The following is a 20,265-nucleotide window of genomic DNA, read 5'->3' on the forward strand; positions in this document are numbered from 1 at the left end:
GGGGAAAACAAAGTAAGCAGTAATAATAGCCCATGAACTTCTGCTTATTTTCCATGTTTCCTCCTTTGCTAGATTAGACAGGCTAGGGAAAAACAAGTCACTCTTGACTTTGGCCTGAGCACAGTGAGAAAACAAACAACCACCACAATAAAAAGAGCTTATAAAAGCCTCAAACGGCTTTGTCTTGCTTTTGTTTCTATTTTAATTTAAAGCAACTAAAATCCAAACCCATTGGCCTTTATTCAAGAACACACATCATCTGAAACTCACTGACCTATCCCTCTCCATCTATGACTTTGCACTTGATGCTCAAAGCCAAGGGCACCTAGTTGGTCCTCCCCACAGCACTTTCTTCTGCCAGGCACATTATTTCTCCAAATTCTACCTATTCCTCAAGTCTCCAGCCAAACACTACCTCCATCTCAAGTCTGAAGAGACTGAAGCCCGAATCATTCTTAATTCCCATAGCACCTAAATTACAGTACTCTATGTCCATGTCTATGAGTTTAAGCTTCTACTGGAGGGCCGACAGGCCCAGCATCAATTCATCTTCCTCTGCACCAGAATACTTCAGGGCTGTGCGTGCATCTTGGAGAGTGCTCAAATGTTTGTTGAATTTAAAAAAATGAATAAACATCACATCTCAAACCAACCAGAGCTCACAGAGCTATGTGATCGACCTGTGCCTATCTGAATTCAATGATAAGAAAAGGAGTGTGCTTGGAGAGTCTTGCCTCAGACACAGGAACAGTGTTAAGGGGTGATCTGGACATAAATCTTCATGTTAGTTGAAATAATGCCAGTTCAATGCCAGCCAAGATTAGTACTTAGGCTCAAAGAACTAACAGCAGCAGAAGGCAGCCCTATTAGCACTTAAGGATAAAAGGATGTCTGCAAGTCATCAAACCGTGTGTGGCCACAAGCTTGAACGCAATAGTCCTGCACAAAGGGTAGGTGTGAAAATGCATAATTTTTACCTTAATTAGCAAAGCAGATGGGCTACAAATATCCAAAGACATGAATAATTAGAGCAATTTTCCCAAAGAATATTCCAAAAGATTTGGAACACAATATTAAGAAATGGGCACTGCATACTCCATAACTTTGCTTACAGCTTGAGAGAAAAAAAATCACAGTCCTATTTAAAATGAGAATTTATCCCTTGGTGCTTTGCTTCTGATTGTGTTTGACAGTTTCATGTGCCCATGTTAACTGGACTGATCAAAGGCTAATGGTGGTGAATAAAACCTTGCTTTCCAATTAAGAGCCACAGGTGTGTCCTTATCTTTGGTTACGCTGGAGATACTATATTTTACTTCTGATGGATAGCAGGCATACCTGGCACCTGGGAGGTCCTGCCCCAGATTTCATCTCTAATAACTAATATAGAAACAATGGTTATGATCATGAGACACAAAACTGTAATCTCTACCCAATTACCTACTTATATTCTTAAAAACTGTATGCTTATATAGCCATTCTTCTTCCCCAAAACTTATACTGTCCATTTTTTTTTTTTTTAATCTTTTTGCCTTTTCTAGGGCTGCTCCTGTGGCACATGGAGTTCCCAAGCTAGGGGTCTAATCCAAGCTGCAGACACCGGCCTAAGCCCAAGCCACAGCAACGTAGGATCTGAGCTGCAACTGCGACCTACACCACAGCTCACAGCAATGCCGGATCCTTAACCCACTGAGCAAGGCCAGGGATCGAACCCGCAACCTCATGGTTCCTAGTCGGATTTGTTAACCACTGCGCCACGATGGAAACTCCTAAACTGTCCATTTTTATACCATCGCCAAACCAGAAATTTGTCATCTTGCTGATCCCCTCTATTAGCAAACTGTTAAGGTATGAGACAAGTTCAAGATAAATATATCTAAGAAATTTGGGGTTTTGATAGGTAATTTGCAAGAAGATTCTAGGCAGTACGTGAACTTTCAAAAACACTTGATAGTTATGCATTCATTTTAATGTGTATAAAAATTAGGTTGCAGGAGTTCCCATGTGGCTCAGCAGGTTAAGTGTCCAGCGTTGTCAGTGCAATGGCTTGGGTTGCTGCTGTGGCACAGGTTCAATCCCTGGCCTGAGAACTTCCACATACCATGGGCACAGCCAAAAAAAAAAATAGGTTGCATCAACTTACAATTGCTTAGGTTAAGACTAAGCAAAAAGGAAAAAAACAGTAGATTAAAAGAAATAGTTTAAGTAAAAAAAAAAGTTCAGGAGTTTCCATCGTGGCACAGCAAAAATGAATCTGACTAGGAACCATGAGGTTATGGGTTCAATCCCTGGCCTCACCCAGTGGGTTAAGGATCTGTCACTGCCGTGAGCTGTGGTGTAGGTCACAGATGCAGCTCAGTTGCTGTGGCTGTTGGGTAGGCCAGCAGCTGTAGCTCTGATTAGACCCCTAACCTGGGAAGCTCCAAATGCTGCAGGAGCAGCCCTAAAAAGCAAAAAAAATAAAAAATAAAAAAAAAAATAAAGAAAGAAAGAAAGAAAAAGTTCAGAGGGTACAGGATATGGTGAAAAACAGGAAAACAGTACTCAAATTTAAAAGTTTAGGAAACATCAAAGGATAATGAAAGTGAAATTTATGTGGACTCCTGAGATTTTATAAAAATGGTTGGCATTAGACTTCCTGTTTCTTCAAGATGAGGTTCAGTCACGAAGGAAGATTGCTCTCTGGTGCCTGACAATAATTTAGGGGACAAAAGGCACAAAGATCTCTTTCCAGATCTTCTCCATTCAAGAAAGAAGTTTGCTGCTGCCACTGCATATCCTAATGTCAGTTCTACTCTAACCGACTGAACTGGGTCCCTGTCCTCAGAAATTTCACAGGACCAGACACTACCTTTCCAGGTTCTACCTCTTTCTGCTTCACAAGCCATCCGTGGGCAAGCTTGCCCATTCCTGAGGCTTATATACATGGATGCACTAATGACTCCCAAAACTTTTCCATGCTCTACTTCTTGCCTATGCTCTAACTATCTACCAATCATCTTATCTGGATGCACTTCAAATTGCACAGGTTCAAAAACAAACTCATTCTTGCTTCCTTCTTCTCCTCCCACATGGCCATCAATAGTTTTGAATTCTTACCACCAATCCCCAGGCCCCCCCAGTGCTTCCTTCCCCTTCCAGAGATGCTCCTCAATCTCTCCTCTCCCATCCATCCTCACTCCTATGCTTGGACCCAGGCCCCTGGCCTCTCTCACATGGACTGACACATACGCCTCCAGATTGCTCCCCTCTATTTTCTCTCTTCTCTCATACAGTTTTTTTCCTACGCTACCTCAAAACTAATCTTCCCTCAGATAAAAATCAAGCCTTAAAAATCTCAGCTCAACTGCATTAGCCATTAGGTAATGCAAATTAAAACTACCGTGAGATATCACACATAGCTATCACAATAGCTAAAATAAAGTTAATGATAACACTAAGCATTGGCAAGAATGTAGAGAAACTAGACCACTCATACACTGCTGGTAGGAATGCAAAATTGTACAGCCATTCTGAAAAGAGTATAGAAGTTTCTGATGAAACTAAACATGCTCTCACCATATGATGCAGCAATTACATTCCTGGGAATTTACCCAGAGAAACGGAAAGTTTATTCACACAAAATCCGATATACAAATGTTCCAAGCAGCTTTATTTGTAAGAGCAACAGACTAGAAATTACCCAAATGACCTTCAACACATGAACAGTTAAATAAACTGTGGTCTATAACATGGAAAATTACAATTAAAAGGAAAGAACTATTGATACAACAAATTAGGTGGATCTCAAGGAATTTATGCTGAGTGAAAAAAGCCAATGTCAAAGGTGACATACTATATGATTCCATTTGTGCAGTGTGTAGCATTCTTTTTTTTTTTTTTTTTTGTCTTTTTGTCTTTTTAGGGCTGCACCCACGGCATATGGAGGTTCCCAGGCTAGGGGTCGAATCGGAGCTGCAGCTGCCAGCCAAACCACAGCCACAGTAATGCCAGATCCGAGCCATGTCTGCAACCTACACCACAGCTAATGGCAATGCTGGGATCCTTAACCCCCTGAGCGTGGCCAGGGATTGAATCCGCATCCTCATGGATACTAGTCAGGTTCATTAACCACTGAGCCATGATGGGAACTCCTGCATAGCATTCTTAAAATGATAAAATTACAGAGATGGGGAACAGATTAATGGTTGTCAAAGACTGGGGGAGAGGGCAAGGGAGGTGGATCTGGCTCTAGAAGGGTATCGTAAGAGATCTTTTTGGTGAATCTGATTTGTATCTTGACTGCAGTGGTGGTCAACCAAATCTACCTCTGAAAAAACTGCACAGAACACACACACACAAATGAGTGCATGTACGACTGTGAAGTCTTAATAAGGCGGGTGGATGATATCCATGTCAGTCAATACCCTGTCATGATACTATACTACCGTTCACAAGAAGTTACCGCTGGGAGAAGTGAGATAATGTATATGTGGGATCTCTCTGTATTATTTTTTACACCTGCATGTGGATCTACAGTTATCTCAAAAAAGTTAAAAGAAAAAACCTTCCTTGGAGTTCCTGTCGTGGCGCAGTGGTTAACGAAATCCGACTAGGAACCATGAGGTCTCGGGTTCGATCCCTGGCCTTGCTCAGTGGGTTAGGGGTCTGGTGTTGCCGTGAGCTGTGGTGTAGGTCACAGACACAGCTCGGATCCTGAGTTGCTGTGGCTCTGGCGCAGGCCGGCGGCTACAGCTCTGATTAGACCCCTAGCCTGGGAACCTCCATATGCCATGAGAGTGGCCCAAGAAATGGCAAAAAGACAAAAAAAAAAAAAAAAAAAAGAAAACCTTCCTCAATAATTTCCAATAATTCCCCAAGGCTCATAGTAAAAGATTCTTTGTCATGGCATGCACAACTTTTCCATACATATCCTACATTAACATTTTTTTTTTTGACTGCCCCTGCAGCATGCAGAAGTTCCAAGGCCAGGGATCAAACCCATGCCATAGAAGCCACAGCAGTGCAACGCCAGGTCCTTAACCCTCTGTGCCACCAGGGAACTCCTAAGAGCTAACGTTTTTTTGAGCACAGGCTCTGTGTCAGGCACCATTCTAAGCAGTTTATATATATTAGCTCATTTAATCCTTAAGGATCCCATGAGTTAGGTTCTATAGTTGACACTATTTTTTTCATGAACCACTAAGGCACAGATGACTTAAGTAGCTTGGAAGCATCCCTACCTACCTAATCATTCTTCAAAGACTTGCTCCAGTGTTACCTTTGTGACTTTGTTCAGTTTAAGGGCTCTACTCACAGTGTCTAGCACTCAAAAGATATTCAGTAAATGTTTAATTAACATAAGGTCTGGACCAAAGAACAGAGAGAAGTTGCAAAACTGGTACTTTAAGGATTTGACACTGATTACATTGAACCTATGTTTCTCCAAAATTAAGCCTGAAGGAGAAAATATTGTATAAAACACCGTGGGGACACAAAAAAACCCATTAGTGACAAAAAGTGGATTAATAAGGCAGCAGCTTTCACAGAGCAAAAAGAGATAGTGTCAGGCTAATGAAACTCCAGTGTCAGCTGCAGAGCCGTGTATTTCTCCTAATTTCACAGACCAGATACATGAACATGAACTTCAGCCTCTTACCCAGCAATCTCTATTTTTCCTTATTAGTTACTTCTGTAATTCTAGAAAAGAGATGATCTTTTCCCCAGAAGAAAGATACTTCCTCCAGTTTAAAATGCCGATTCATTATTCCCTTGGAGGGAACTAGATTATTATTAGCTAAAGGCTCCTTTACACTCATGGGTTTACTTGAAAATTTTGTCTGATCCTCCTATAGCAATCCAGAATTGTTCCAAGTATGCCCTGAAATCTGAGTGAAAATCTCCAAAGGGGTCACATGTCAAACACAGACAACCAAGCCAGAGGAGGAAAAAAAAGCAATTTTAAATACAGGAGGGTAAGGTTCTTATTCCCTCTGCTCCCTGTCCAGCCCTTCCCCTCCCCCACTTCCCCCTCCTCCCCCATCCCCTTCTCCCTCCCCCGATAAGTTGTCTTCCCTCAAGCAAAGCCTTAGCAGAGGAGAACCCAAAGGGGAAGAAGTGGTGAGAGGCGGAGCGGCAGCCTCTCCTCTTTCATAAATAACTGTAAGTTCTTAACAGAGACTTAAAGCCAGTAAAAAGAAGAAATGTCTTTTAAGTAATACATCATCTCCACAAGCAGATAAGAAGGACTTGGGCAAGGCTATACTGACCAGTTGAGTTCTCTTGTACTTGGAGTCCTCTCGGTCCCTCTGTTGCCCCGAATTGCTGGTTCTCTCCCGGACGTTTCTGTAACCAGGGCTGGGGATGATATATTCTTTTCCTATGTCAATATCCTTCATCTTCTCTGGGAAGAGGTGCCAGGGCTTACAGACTCTTGGTTTCACTTGAGAATTTCTGCAATGAAAAATTCATCAAGGGCATATATTTCCTAAACGGTGCTTAATCATAAGCAAAAATGCTTTGAAATAGAGACAAGAACATTAACGTTTTCTGTCATTACATCTATAAAAATGAATTTTTTTTTTTGTCTTATTGCCATTTCTAGGGTCGCTCCCACGGCATATGGAGGTTCCCAGGCTAGGGGTCGAATTGGAGCTGTAGCCACCAACCTAAGTCACAGCCACAGCAACACAGGATCCAAGCCAGGGCTGCAACCTACACCACAGCTCACAGCTACACTGGATCCTTAACCCACTGAGCGAGGTCAGGAATCAAACCCTAGTCCTCATGGATGCTAGTTGGGTTCATTAGCGGTAAGCCACGACGGGAACTCCTATACCTTAACTTTTTTAAAAGCAAATTCCACTTGGAGTACTGAAAGTGTTCTAAAATTAGAGAGTGGTGATGACTGCACAATTGTGTTAATACTAACCAAACTCCAAGTTATACACTTTAAAGGGGTAAACTTCATGGTATATCTCAACAAAGCTGTTACTAAAAAACAATAACAAAAACAAATTCCCCACACTGTCCCACTAAGTCTTACCTAGTATCTACCTGAAACTCTGTTCTAAACCCCTGCTAGCCTGGCTAACTCTCATCAATATCCAGTATCAACCATGGTTACTCCTGAAAAAATAAACCACATACATACCTCTCTAAAACACTTTCCCCCACTCTTAAGATGGTTTGAAGCTTTCCGGATAGAGGCTGGGAAAACACATTTCATATCAGCCTCACTAGAAATTAAAGAAGTGGGAGTTCCCGTCATGGCGCAGTGGTTAATGAATCCGACTAGGAACCATGAGGTTGCAGGTTCAATCCCTGGCCTTGCTCAGTGGGTTAAGGATCCGGCGTTGCCGTGAGCTGTGGTGTAGGTCGCAGACGCGGCTCAGATCCTGCGTTGCTGTGGCTCTGGTGTAGGCCGGCAGCGCCGATTCAACCCCTAGCCTGGGAACCTCCATATGCCGCAGGAGCGGCCCAAGAAATGGCAAAATAAATAAATAAATAAATAAATAAATAAAAGAAATTAAAGAAGTGTAGCTGTGTTGCCTTTTGAGTTCCATAAATTCCTAGCTTGTACCGAGACTTAAAAGTACAACTTTGCAGACAAAATTCTGATGGCTGCAATTCATTTCTTAAGGTAGCAGAAAAAAAAGGGGTGGGGGAGGGGACACTTACAAATCCTCTAAATAAAAAGGACTAAATCTCCTTCACAGAGGTGTATTTCCAGCACCAAGAAAGCTTGACTGGCTCAAGTCCCTTGAGTTGAAACTGCTAAGTTACTTATCTTCAAAGAAAAAAGTCACCTTGTCCAATGACAAATTGCACCATAAAGAACACCAGCCTACAACCAACAGCACAGCAGTCACATCACTGAGACCTCATTAAGTCTAAACTATAAACAGACCTGGCATCTGCCAGTGTCCCCAGTGTGGGGATGCAGGTCAGAGTAACCCATCTTGTTACCGAGATCACTGAAGTCCAACCTTCCCCCTCCAAAGATTAGCCTAACTGATTATCTGGAAGCAGAAAAGATTAGTTCTACTTTGGAAAAAAAGCAAGAGGAGATCTGGAGTTTGAAAGATAGGAAACCAAAGTTAACTCACTCACAATACCAAATGCCATGTCTGGAAGAACATAAAGATCATCTCAATTGTCTAAGAACTCACATACCCTTAGTTTCTTTCGATCACTTTTTTTCAAGTTATTCCATGTAGCAAGGGTGTGAGGAGCAGTTTCCCATTCCCTCAAACACTCCTGCCTCTTTAATTTCCCGGAAAAAGAAGCACAGCTATGAAAGTAGGCAGGCATTGTGCAGGGACAAAGCTACTATCTCTTGGCCTTGAGCAGAAGGAGGATTCTATCTTCTGTGTATCAGAAATATAATAAGACAGGGCACCCCACATGGAGGCCAGCCAATAGCTAGGAAGTTAAATAGATCTGGGAAACAAACAAGCCCCAAATCTGAGAAAAACAATTAAGGAAGAACCACTGCACTAGACTTTTTGGGGATACTATTTATATTTTCCCTCTTTTTTTCTGTTCTCCATTAAAAGTGCTGAAGTCTTTTTAAAAATGCTAACTTGTTATTAAGAGAGGGAAAGGGGAAGGAGCTTTTATTTATTTTTGAGCCAGAGCTGTATGATGGCACTAGCAGAATAATCAAAGTGGAAGAACCCCAAAGAGGTGCCCAGACTCAAAATCACCAGCGCGGAGGCCACTTGGTCGCTTTTTTTTTTTTTTTTAAACCAATACTCTCCTTCAGTGATAAAAGTGTAGGCATTCTTCTGCGAGATGATGCAGATGAAACTGCATGGGGGGGAGGGGATGCACAAGATTACAGGGACGGTAAGTAGCAAGACTGGTGTTTCCAAATTGCCTTTATTACAGCATTCCTTAGCTTTTCCAGCACTTCAGGAATCTGGTTCCAGGCCCTGAAGCTACACAAAAGACCTGAAGCTATAGGATATGTACTGACCACCCCCCTCTAATCCACTTGTGCTCCGCCTTCTGCACCTTTCACTTACTCACGCTGGAGACCCCAGCATAACCTAGCCATCTTCTCCTTCAAAACCTCCTGAAACTTCGCCAGTCCTTCCTTGTGCCCATCTGCCTCCAGTCTCCCCAAGTCTGTGCAGAAACCAAATGACCCCTGTGTGACAAATACAGAGCACCATGCAGCTTTGTGAGGTGCAAATGGAAAGGGCGTTGATGACAGTCAAGAGATCTGAATTCCTTTCCTGACCCTGCCAAGGGTTTGCTTTACGCGCTTCTGTCACGAACCTCCATCTACCCATTCGCCAAAACGAGGACCACTTAAGGTCGCTGGAGGCTCAGCCTCCACTGTGCAGCTTGAGCGGAAGTGCCCTAAGCCGCATCCCTACAACCTTAACGATGGCGGGGTCAGGGGAAGGGGGCTTCTCTCAGATGAGCTTCTCCTGGGATGCCCTCGTTCAGTAGGGCGTTCCCAAGGCCAGTTCGGCCTGGAAAGGCGATAGCTACCCACACCCACCGGCCGAAGGCGCAGCACCCCCTGGTGGCATCATCCGGGAATATAGCAGGCACCTCTGACCACTCATCCCACCCTACCTGCCTTCCGACGCCAGGACCTCACCACTAGTCCTCAGGGGTCGCGTCATGAGGAGGGGCTCGGTGGGAGACTTCAGGGAAACCAAGCCCCCTGTCTTAGATCTCCGGCTTCCCCTGAACTGCTCGCATCCCCGATCGTAGTCCCTCCAACCCTGGACGAAACACGGGGGATGGTTCCGGTGACAACCCGAGGAGAAGGAAGGGGTGTGGTGGTCGCCGCTACATACCTGTGCCCCAGCTGCAGGTCGGCCGCGCCGGCCACTCGACCACGCTCCCGAGCATCAGCCCCGGAGCAAAACAAGCCTTTATAGCGGCATTGGCCGTCAGACTGCGCAGGCGTGCTGCACAAAGAATTCCCAAGGCTGAAGGGAATTGTAGTCCCTCCTCTAGGAGCCCGAGGCTTGATTCGCGGTAAAGGACTATATTTCCCAGAAGCACCCTAAAAGCCCCGGAGGAGGTGCCGCCTGCTCCTCCCTCCACCGCGCTCTAGGCTCTGCACCATCCTTCCCAGAGTTTCTGCTATCATATCTGGAATCTTCTCTGAGGCCCTGTGTTCCAGTGGGTGGCCGGGAGAGTTGACAGTAGCCCTGTGTGGGTAGGGAGCCCAGTGTTTGTAGGCACGGCGGTCACAGCAGAGCGTGGCCACTTATGCACCAGAAAACACTGTGAAGGTCATCGTAGCCGCTATGTCCTCGCCACCGGCCAGCCCCGGATCTTGATGGGGGGATCTGTGTGGCCCTTAACGTTTTATCAGTGCTTGCTCACAACTATGAGCTGTCACCTTTCTCTCTTTAATCCCACTGCCCCTCACATAATGTTGTGCTGTCTGGTTTCTAGAAAATAAATGCCAGGATCACAATTTTTGGAGCTGCAAGAGCCTTAGAAAGGCATGCCAATTCATCCCTTTCTTTTTGTAAATGAAACAGGTTTCCAAAGAGATCGCTTTATTTTTCTTTGTATTTCATCTGTACTTTCAGCATGATCATAGCATAACCACTGTTGAGTGCCTGCCTATTCTGATTTGGTGCTTTACACACTTACTGTTCTTTGTTGTTGTTGTTTAATTTCCAAATCAACCCTATGTGTAGGTATTATTATGATTATCCATTTAGGAGATTTAAAAAAAAAAAGGTAAAGTGACTTGTCCACCTTTATACAACTAGCTAGTATGAAACACCAACATACCATAAAGCTGAAGTAATCAATACCGTATTTTTCCACAAAGATGGATTAAGATACCAATGCAATAGAATAAAGAGCCTACCCAGAAACACTCATGCATTTATGTAAACTTCATCTGTAACAGAAAAAACATTATAAATCAGTAAAGAAAGGAAGAAGATTCTACGAATAATGTTGGAACAATTGGTTATCCATATTTTTAAAACTCAGGGATTAGTATTTCAAACCACACAGAAAAGTCAATTTCATGTAGATCAAAGGCCTAATTGTGAAAGGGAAAACTTTCAGGAGTTCCTGTCACGGCTCAGTGGTTAACAAATCCGACTAGGAACCATTAGGTTGCGGATTCCATCCCTGGCCTTGCTCAGTGGGTTAAAGATCCGGCGTTGCCATGAGCTGTGGTGTAGGTCGCAGACTCAGCTCGGATCCCGGGTTGCTGTGGCCGTGGCGTAGGCCGACAGCTACACCTCCGATTAGACCCCTAGCCTGAGAACCTCCATATGCTGCAGGTGCAGCCCTAAAAAGACAAAAGACAAAACAAACAAAAACCTTTCAAACATTTAGAAGAAAATGTGAAATATCTTTATGAACTTGCGAGTAGAGAAGAACTTCTTAAATAAGATACAGAAATAATAGGAGTTACCACCGTGGCTCTGCAGAAAAGAACCTGACTAGCATCCATTAGGAGGCAGGTTCGATCCCTGGCCTCACTCAGTGGGTTAAGGATCTGGTGTTGCTGTGAGCTGCGGTGTAGGTTGAAGATGCAGCTGGGATCTGATGTTGCTGTGGCTGTGGTGTAGGCCGGTGGCTGCAGCTCCAATTTGACCCCTAGCCTGGGAACCTCCATATGCTACAGGTGTGGCCCTAAAAAAAAGATACAGAAATAACAAAGGAAAGTTTGATAAATTTGTAGTATATTAAAATATATATAAGATGCCATAAAGTATAAAGATAAACTAGAAACTATAACTGAAAAATATTTTACTGCAGAATATACAAATAATTTCTACAACTCAATAAGAAGTGGTAAATAACCAAATGGGAACATTGACAACTGATGTGAACAGACAGTTCACAGAAAAGGAAACTCGAGCAGCCGCTCAATATGAAAAGACACCCAATCTCACTAATAATCAGAGAAATGGAAATTAAAATAACAATGAAATACAATTTCATGCCCACTTGGTAGGGGAAAAAAAAAGTAAAAATGTGACAATGTTAAGTGTTGTGAAGGCTCTAGAGAGATAGGATATTTCCTACATTGCTGGTAGAGTGAGTAGCAATTGATAGAACCACATTAAGGCTGGTCAAATTTAGTAGGTTGGAAATGGGCTGCATTGTTAGACACCTCCAAAACCCTTAAATTCAGTGTCCTGAAGTCAAGAAGCTTATTTCCCCTCCTGCATAAAAGTCTCAGGTGAGTATACAGGATATGCAGTGTAGTTCTGCTCTCAGCAGTCAGGTGACCCAGAGTGGCTCTGTCAGGTTCACTGTATGGCTTCCAAACTTGTTCTACTCACCACTATCACCAGATACACAGGTGGAAGGAAAGAAAAAAAGACTGTGGAGGAGGTGTGACTTGGCCTTAAGGCAGCAGCCAGAAGGTAGCATGCATCATTTCCACTCACGTTCTATCAGTGACAACGTAGTCATATGATCAGATCTGAGAAGGAAGCTGGAAAATGCAGTCCTCAACCGGGCAGCTACAAGCCATCTACAAAGTGGCTTTGTTACAGTGGAAGAAGGAAAGAACAGATTTTGGTGAGAGCTAATGTTCTACCACATACGTTTATTGTTGAACCCAGCCACTTCTACATATATGCTCTAGAGTAGCCATTCTCAATCAAGGCTTCTGAAAGTGAATTAAGCCCTATACAAAATTATTTGAGTGACTATTTTCTTGGTTCTCTCCAGGATAATACATAGCTAGTATCATTCCAGATGCCCAAAGGAAACATTAATTCTTTATCCACAATGAATACCTTTGAGAGTTAGGGCTTAATGCCACTAGCTGAGAAAAGCTGCCCTAAAGGGTCTCTCACATATGTGCACAAATGAGATATGTTTGTTGTGCATTGTCTGTAATAGTGGGAAGAATCTAGATTTTATTAACAAGATAACAAGATTATGGTATTTGTATAATGGGATACTATATAGCAGTTAAAGAACAAGGGTTATAATATGTCAATATGTATGAATCTCAAAAACAGTGTTGAGCAAAAATAAATTACAAGAAGACTTAAGTTGGGATTTCCTGCTGCGGTGCAGTGGGTTAGGAATCTTAGCTTCACCTGCTTGGATTTAATCCCTGGCCAGGGAGCTTCCATATGCCACACATGTGGCCATTAAAAAAAAAAAAAATTGACTTAAAATTGTACAACCTCATTTATATTAGTTAATTAAATTAATTTGTATTAATTTATAAATGTAAAAATATGTTGTTAATGGACATACACATATGTACTTTCTGTAATATTTTATCTCTTTAAGAAACAATTTATAGGAGTTCCCATTGTGGCGCAGAGGAAATGAATCCGACTAGGAACCATGACGTTGCAGGTTCAGTCCCTGGCCTTGATCAGTGGGTTAAGGATCCAGCGTTGCAGTGAGCTGTAGTGTGAGTCGCAGACATGGCTTGGATCTGGCATTGCTGTGGCTCTGGCGGAGGCCGGCAGCAGCTCCGATTTGACCCCTAGTCTGGGAACCTCCATGTACCACAGGTGCGGCACTAAAAAGCAAAAGAAAAAAAAAAAAAAAGAAAGAAAGAAATGATTTATAAATGTTAAAATTTAACAAAGTACATATTAAAGTAAATATTATTAGCTGTACTTTTTGGTAGCCTTTAAGTATTCCATGATTAAAAGTTTTAGAATCATAGTAACAAACCGTTTTCCTCTCAATGGGGACATGTGCGATTTAACAGAAAAATCTTCAAGGTTTTTTTTTTTTTTTTTTTTTTTTTTTTTGCTTTTTAGGGCCGCACTCTCCGCATAAGGAGGTTCCCAGGCTAGGGGTCCAAACGGAGCTACAGCTGCTGGCCTGCACCGCAGCCACTGGAACAGCAGATCCAAGCCACGTCTGCGCCCTACACCACAGCTCATGGCAATGCCAGATCCTTTAACCCACTGAGCGAGGCCAGGGATCAGACCTGCAACCTCATGGTTCCTAGTCAGATTCGTTTCCACTGCTCCACGACAGGAACTCCATACCAGATCTTTATAGACATAGATATGGGTATAAATGTATAAATACAAATCTACTGAAAATACTTTAAGCACCTCTGGCCATCCAGTGAGATAAGATAAACTTTCTCAGCACATCTCAAGCCTCTGCTCCAAGGCATATTGGTAATTCAAACCATGCTTCAAACACTGTAGTGCTCAAACGCTGCATATCTGACACCTTCATATAAAATAAAAATCTTCAAAACTTCCCCTGAAATATTTCACATATATTGATAATAGGTTTTTGGGTTTTTTAATGGCTGTGCACTATATGACCCTGGTTCAAGGCCTCAATACACTATGGTACCATCTTGGCCTGTCTGAGGATAGCCACCTGGGCCAAAGCATTAACTTACTTACATCGTATTGATTCCAAAGCATCCCCTCCTTGAAGTCTACTTGTGTTGTTATTTGTGTTGTCAAGTGTTTTGGGGGTGATATTCTCCAACCTTTAGGGAAGGGCTAGAGAATATGTGTTGCAATGCAGAACTATATGCATTTTTAAATCTATTTGTGTGGTATATGTGTAATGTACTAAACAGACTCATTTATTCAATATTTGATGGAGATACAATGGAGCTAAATTTTGTTTTTCTTTTCTTTTAGGGCTGCACCTTCGGCATATGGAGGGTCCCAGGCTAAGGGTTGAATTGGAGATGTAGCTGCCTGCCTACACCACAGCTCACAGCAACGCCAGATCCTTAACACACTGAGCAAGGCCAGGGATCAAACCCGAAACTTCATGGTTACTAGCTGGGTGTGTTAACCACTGAGCCAAAATGGGAACACCTGGAGCTAAAATAGACAAGTTTCCCACTCTCCCAGGGTTGAATCCTGGATAAACTCTAATCCACATTTAAACTATAACTGTGATGTGTACCAGGAAAGAAGGGTAAATGTTACATCCAAAAGAGAGTAGGAGGTAATGAGGTAAAGATGGTGGAAGTAGGCAGAGGAAGGAGCACTCCAAGCAGAGGGGACAACGAAGGTCAGGTGGTGGGTCAGGAAGGGAAGGAAAAGACCATGTCATAGGTTTTTAGAGGAAGAGCCAAACGCAACCACTGCAAGGTTTTAAAAGGTGAATGGGTTAAGGATTGAGAGACTAAATTTCCATTTTGAAAACTTCCCTGAGGCTGGCAGACTGGAGAAAGAATTAGAGGCAGTTAAAATGGAAAAGAAGAGCCTAGCTGGGAGTGACTGGTGTCATCCAGGATGGAGGCTCGGGCTAGAACTGTGGTGGCAAAGATGGAAGGAAGTGGGCAGACTTAAGAAAATTAGGAGGTAACATCCACAAACCTTGTTGGTGAGTTAAGTATGGTAAGATGTGAAAAAAAGACGTCATGGGTAACACCTTGGTTTCTGATCACAGGACTGGATGGATGGTGGTCATGCAAAGACATAAGAAATGCTCTACTGCAGTAGCCCCCTGACACCCTCCTCCACCCAGCGTGCCAAGAGCTAATAACGTCATCATCCCACATGTGCTGTGGCACCATGGTGAATCCTTCTGCCAGTTATATAAACAAAATTTCTCTTTTGCAGATTAATTTTACAATGAAAGTTATTTTCATGGAATAAGACTTTTTCTTTTTTTGTCTTTTGTCTTTTTAGGGCCACACCCAAGGCATATGAAGATTCCCAGGCTAGGGGCTGAATCGGAGCAACAGCTGCCGGCCACAGCCACAGCAACACAGGATCCAAGCCGCATCTGCAACCCACACCACAGCTCATGGCAACACCGGATCCTTAACCCACTGAGCAAGGCCAGGGATTGAACCAGAGTCTTCATGGATACTATTCGGGTTTGTTAACCACTGAGCCACAAAGGGATCTCTGGACTTTTTCAAGTTAGTTAATAAACAGAATCTTTTTTTTTTTTTTTTATGGTCACACCTGAAGCATATGGAAGTTCCTAGGCCCGGGGTCAGATTGGAGCCACAGCCACCAGCCTGTGCCATGGTCACAGCAATGCCAGATCCAAGCCACATCTGCAACCTACACCACAGCTCTCGGCAATGCCATGAAGGCCAGGGAGTGAAACTTAGCCCTTGTGGATACTCGCCGGGTTTATCGCTCAGCCACAATGGGAACTCCAATAAACAATCTTTTATTTGACATCATGGAAACAACACAGTGCCATAGAATAATGTGCCTCTTTATTGGTCTCAGGCAAATTAGAAAAGAAGAGAGGATTTAAGGTGTAAACAACGCCAAAGGAAAGCTAAATGACATCATAGCATGGTATAGAGACAAAGGTTTCACAGTATTTTTCATAGAGAACTGTGGGGGAGAAGTGTTCACACAGAACCCAGTAGTATAGGTGTGTTATGATAAGTCATATCACATATTCACTTTATGAAGGAAAGTATTACACACTCCCCACTTTTGTAATGATAACCCTCCAAGTTCATCAGCAGTAGGGGTACTTAATTTGAATGAAATGAAGAATTGCTTTTAAAAAACTTTTAAGAACTATTATACTGAGATGCTCTATCAGACTGGCTCAGCAAAGTAATAGACAGGTGTTTCAAAAATTAGTTCTTTATTATAAAGAGGGTAAAATGTCAGCAATAATCTAATTTTAATAAAACAATATTATCCACCACATTATATTAGTGTTGTGTCGATCTAGAAGACAGAATGTAATAGAATATAAAAATTTGTAGGTTTATTTTAATTTTATAGTGTTCTAAAAATTATAAGGGAGTTCCTGTTGTGGCTCAGGGGAAACGAATCTGACTAGTAATCAAGATGACATAAATTCAATCCCTGGCCTCGCTCAGGGGGTTAAGGCTCCGGCATTGCTGTGAGCTATTGGTCACAGCTGCAGGTCACAGACTCGGCTCTTCTTCGTTGCTGTGACTGTGGCATAGGTCAGCAGCTGTAGCTCTGATTTGACCAACCCCTAGCCTGGGAACTTCCATGTGCTGCAGGTGCAGTCCTAAAAAGACAAAAAGATAAAAAAAAAAAAAAAAAGAACTATAAGCCTAAGGACTTGAAATATGGTTTTATGAATATACATATTCAAGTAATTCTGTAATATAAATAATTTAAGTCACCAAGAGAGGTTTAGGAGAATTGTTTCCCTTAAAAGAGGTCTAAACCTTATTCAAGTTTGGGAAACACTGGGCTATAAAGTTGAACCAAACTTTAGCTTGTTTTGCAAGAACTTCTGTGATCTGGCCCCACGTAATACCACAACTTCATTTCCTGTCACTCTCCTACTCAAATCTGGGGTTCTGACAATACTGTAATTTCCACGTTCCTCTATCCAGAACAACAATCTAAATCTACTCAGCTAAAATAACAAGCATCACAGTTTATAGACAGACTTTGGGATTTTACTCCTCCTATAAAGACAGTGAAGGATGACTTACTGAAGCAAATGAAAGGATGCAGTGTGTAATATCTCTAAAGGTAAAATGTACATGAGAAATTCTCCCACATTGTGAAGTATGGACTGGGCACCTGTCAGGTCCCAAATCAGAAGCGACAGGGTCCCACTAAGCCGGAGAAGCCAGAACCAATAGTGCAGCCAAGATGGAGCTTTCTCACTAGACCAGGCCTAGCGGAAGAGTGGTCACTCCCAGTCAGTCCCCAGAGCTTCTCAGGTATGTGTGTTGCTTTATAAATAGGGGCTTTTGATTAGAAAAAGAGAGAAATGATTTTGTTCTACATTGGCAATAACCTCTCTGGCATGAATGTCAGTTCAGGAAAATTAAAAACTGATGTAGGCTGTGTTTATTTTTCATTAAAAATAATCCACTTATTGGAGTTCCCTTTGTGGCGCAGTGGAAATGAATCTGACTAGGAACCATGAGGTGCAGGTTCCATCCCTGGCCTCGCTCAGTGGGTTAAGGATCCAGCGTTGCCGTGAGCTGTGGTGTAGGTTGCAGACTCGACTCGGATCCCGAGTTGCTCTGGCCCTGGTGTAGGCTGGTGGCTACAGCTCCGATTAGACACTTATTGAATTCCATAAAGAAAAAAATATGTACTCTTAAAACTCAAATTATATGTTATTGATTCCAAGACCACCAATGAAAAAAAATCAGCATCGCTCTTCAGCTACTAAAATGTTGCTGCCTGAGTATATTTTTGAGGTAACAATACTAAAGTATGTTTTAAAATTCTCATCCTAAAATTAGATCTAGGTAGATGACATGTGTCCTGCAGCTGATAGGCCACTGATCTAGAGGAAAAGAAAGAAAAAAAGATTCCTCCTTGAGGCAGTCTAAGTTTATATTGTTCAGGGTTTCAGAAACAGGTGGAAATTGGTATCTGCTTTACCTTCTATTTGTTTGTAGGTTCTTACAGTTCCAATGAACTTCAGGTTTTAAAATACTTATCTAGGAATTCCCTGGTGGCCGAGTGGGTTAAGGGTCCAGCATTGTCACTGCTGTGGCTTAGGTTCCATCCCTGACCCAAGAACTTCAGCATGCTGTGGGTGCAGCCCAAAAAATTTTTAAAAATTAAAAATAAATAAAATACTTATCTAAAAAAGGCTTATCTCATTTATTTTTAAAGTTTCTTGATTTATTTATATACATGATGCCTGCATTCTATGTTCTATCTGTTGCAAGTCTAAGACAAATTTTTTAAGTTTTCTTCCTTCTAGATTTACTCTATTTACCTAAAGCAGTGTTTCCCAAAAATATCCACAGAGTACTAGTTCTGCAAGATATTCTGAGAAAAGTTAATTTCCAGTGTATCTAGCTAAATATACTGAGAAATTCTACAGCAATAAAATCTATATCTCCTTGTTTAATTCAGCATTTCTCAGACTTTTTCGAGCTTAAAAAACAAAAGTAATTTTCAGAAAAGCATTTAACACCCTGTAGAACTGGTATTCCACAGAAAATGCTTTGGGAAATGCTAACTCAAAGTCATCTTTAAAAAGGGCAGGGGGGGACTTCTTATCCCATCCTAAGCCTTCTTATCCCATCCTAAGCCTTTCTCAAAAGGTGAGGAATGATGCTGAAGGGGGTGGAGGGATGGTTTCTGTCAGTATGCACCTGAGTGAGGCTGAAAGAAAACACTTGTGCTCATGCGAACTGGTGATTCAGTCAACCCAGATATTTTAAGTCTGGAAGATTCTTTTTTTACTTTTTGTCTTTTGTCTTTTTAGGGCCACACAGGAGGCACACGGAGGTTCCCAGGCTAGGGGTCAAATTAGAGCTGTAGCCGCCGGTCCACGCCACAGTCACAGCAACTTGAGATCTGAGCCATGTCTGTGACCAGCGAAGCCAGGGATCGAACGCACATCCTCATGGATGCTAGTCCATGTTCACTCATTAGTCCTTTGTTAACCACTGAGCCACGACAGGAACTCCAGGTCCGGAAGATTCTATTCAGCCTGAAGTAACCTGAGCAATCCTGAGACATTGGAGATGACAGTAACAACTACTCTTTCTGCCATTTCTTACTGTTATTGCTGCTTCAATTCACTAGTTGCTTAGGATGGGATAAGCAATCTACAAACATTATCTCTAACCACATAAAACTCTTGTAAGATACGTTTCATCCTCTCAATCTTGGAGAGGAGGAAACTGGGGCTGAGAGACGGTGACATAATTCTAGCAGAAAAAATGATTTGGTCTTAGACCTTTCTTACTGTCTCATGGAACAATCTGAAAAGCTTCTTCATCGAAGCAACATCTCTCCCTTGGGTCTCACAGCCACTGATGACACTTCCCGGAGCCCTCCCTGATAAAAGTCATTCTAGAAGAAAACAGGTTAAACTACTGATGACTTTGGCCGCTTACCCATCATATGTCTGGTTTTACCAGGAACCAAATATTCACACATTCTAAATCTGACAAGACCCACGATCACCTAGACATTTTGAAATTACTGCCTAAGGCTCTTTAAGAATCAAATGAGAAAATTAATCTTAACATTAAAAAGCAAAGTTAAACACCTACAGAGGTCAAGCAGGTGATATGGGGAGTTGGGAGGAATAACACAATAATTGGTGAGAAAAACTATGATGGTCTAGAAAGAATATGATCCATCCAAAGGGCTTACCTATGTCTTAGATTTGGGAGAAAGCATTGTTGTCAAGCAGAAATGTGAGGCCAGTATTACTTGATCTAATTTTTCAAGTGAAACCAGAAACAGTTTTTATGTGAAATCTCCCAGTTTTAAAAATGTTGACAACTAACTAATTTCTTAAAAGCACTAGCAGGGCCAAAAACAAAAAACAAGATAAACGAACAAACAAAAACACTAGGATCTGCAGGCTGATCACTCATGACCTCATAAGTAAGGTTCTACTGAAAGCCCTGCAACT

General features: G+C 42.3%; 1 protein-coding gene across 8 annotated transcripts in view; it reads right to left on the reverse strand.

Annotated features, from left to right (window-relative positions):
- Positions 1–9,911, reverse strand: part of ABCC5 (ATP binding cassette subfamily C member 5) — an 89,539-nt gene extending 79,628 nt beyond the window's left edge. For 6 of the 8 annotated variants that reach the window (XR_014822358.1, XM_084986779.1, XM_084986782.1 and 3 more), the window contains exons 1-2: positions 9,798–9,853; positions 6,249–6,432 (exon numbers count right to left, since the gene is read on the reverse strand). Coding sequence is in view for 2 of the 8 variants with exons in the window: in NM_001444332.1 (NP_001431261.1) it covers positions 6,249–6,377 (129 nt within the window). In the remaining 6 variants the exon portion in view is untranslated. Of the gene's footprint in view, positions 1–6,248; positions 6,433–8,154; positions 8,475–9,797 lie in introns of those variants that run through there. The other 2 variants (NM_001444332.1, XM_021069933.2) reach the window with 2 other exon arrangements.
- Between the last annotated feature and the right edge of the window lie 10,354 nt (positions 9,912–20,265).

This window comes from Sus scrofa, chromosome 13, assembly GCF_054392235.1.
Source record: "Sus scrofa isolate SSC_HxYL_T2T_F1_AM1 chromosome 13, Sscrofa_HxYL_maternal_Yorkshire_Landrace_v2.0, whole genome shotgun sequence".
Classification (NCBI taxonomy): Eukaryota; Metazoa; Chordata; class Mammalia; order Artiodactyla; family Suidae; genus Sus; species Sus scrofa.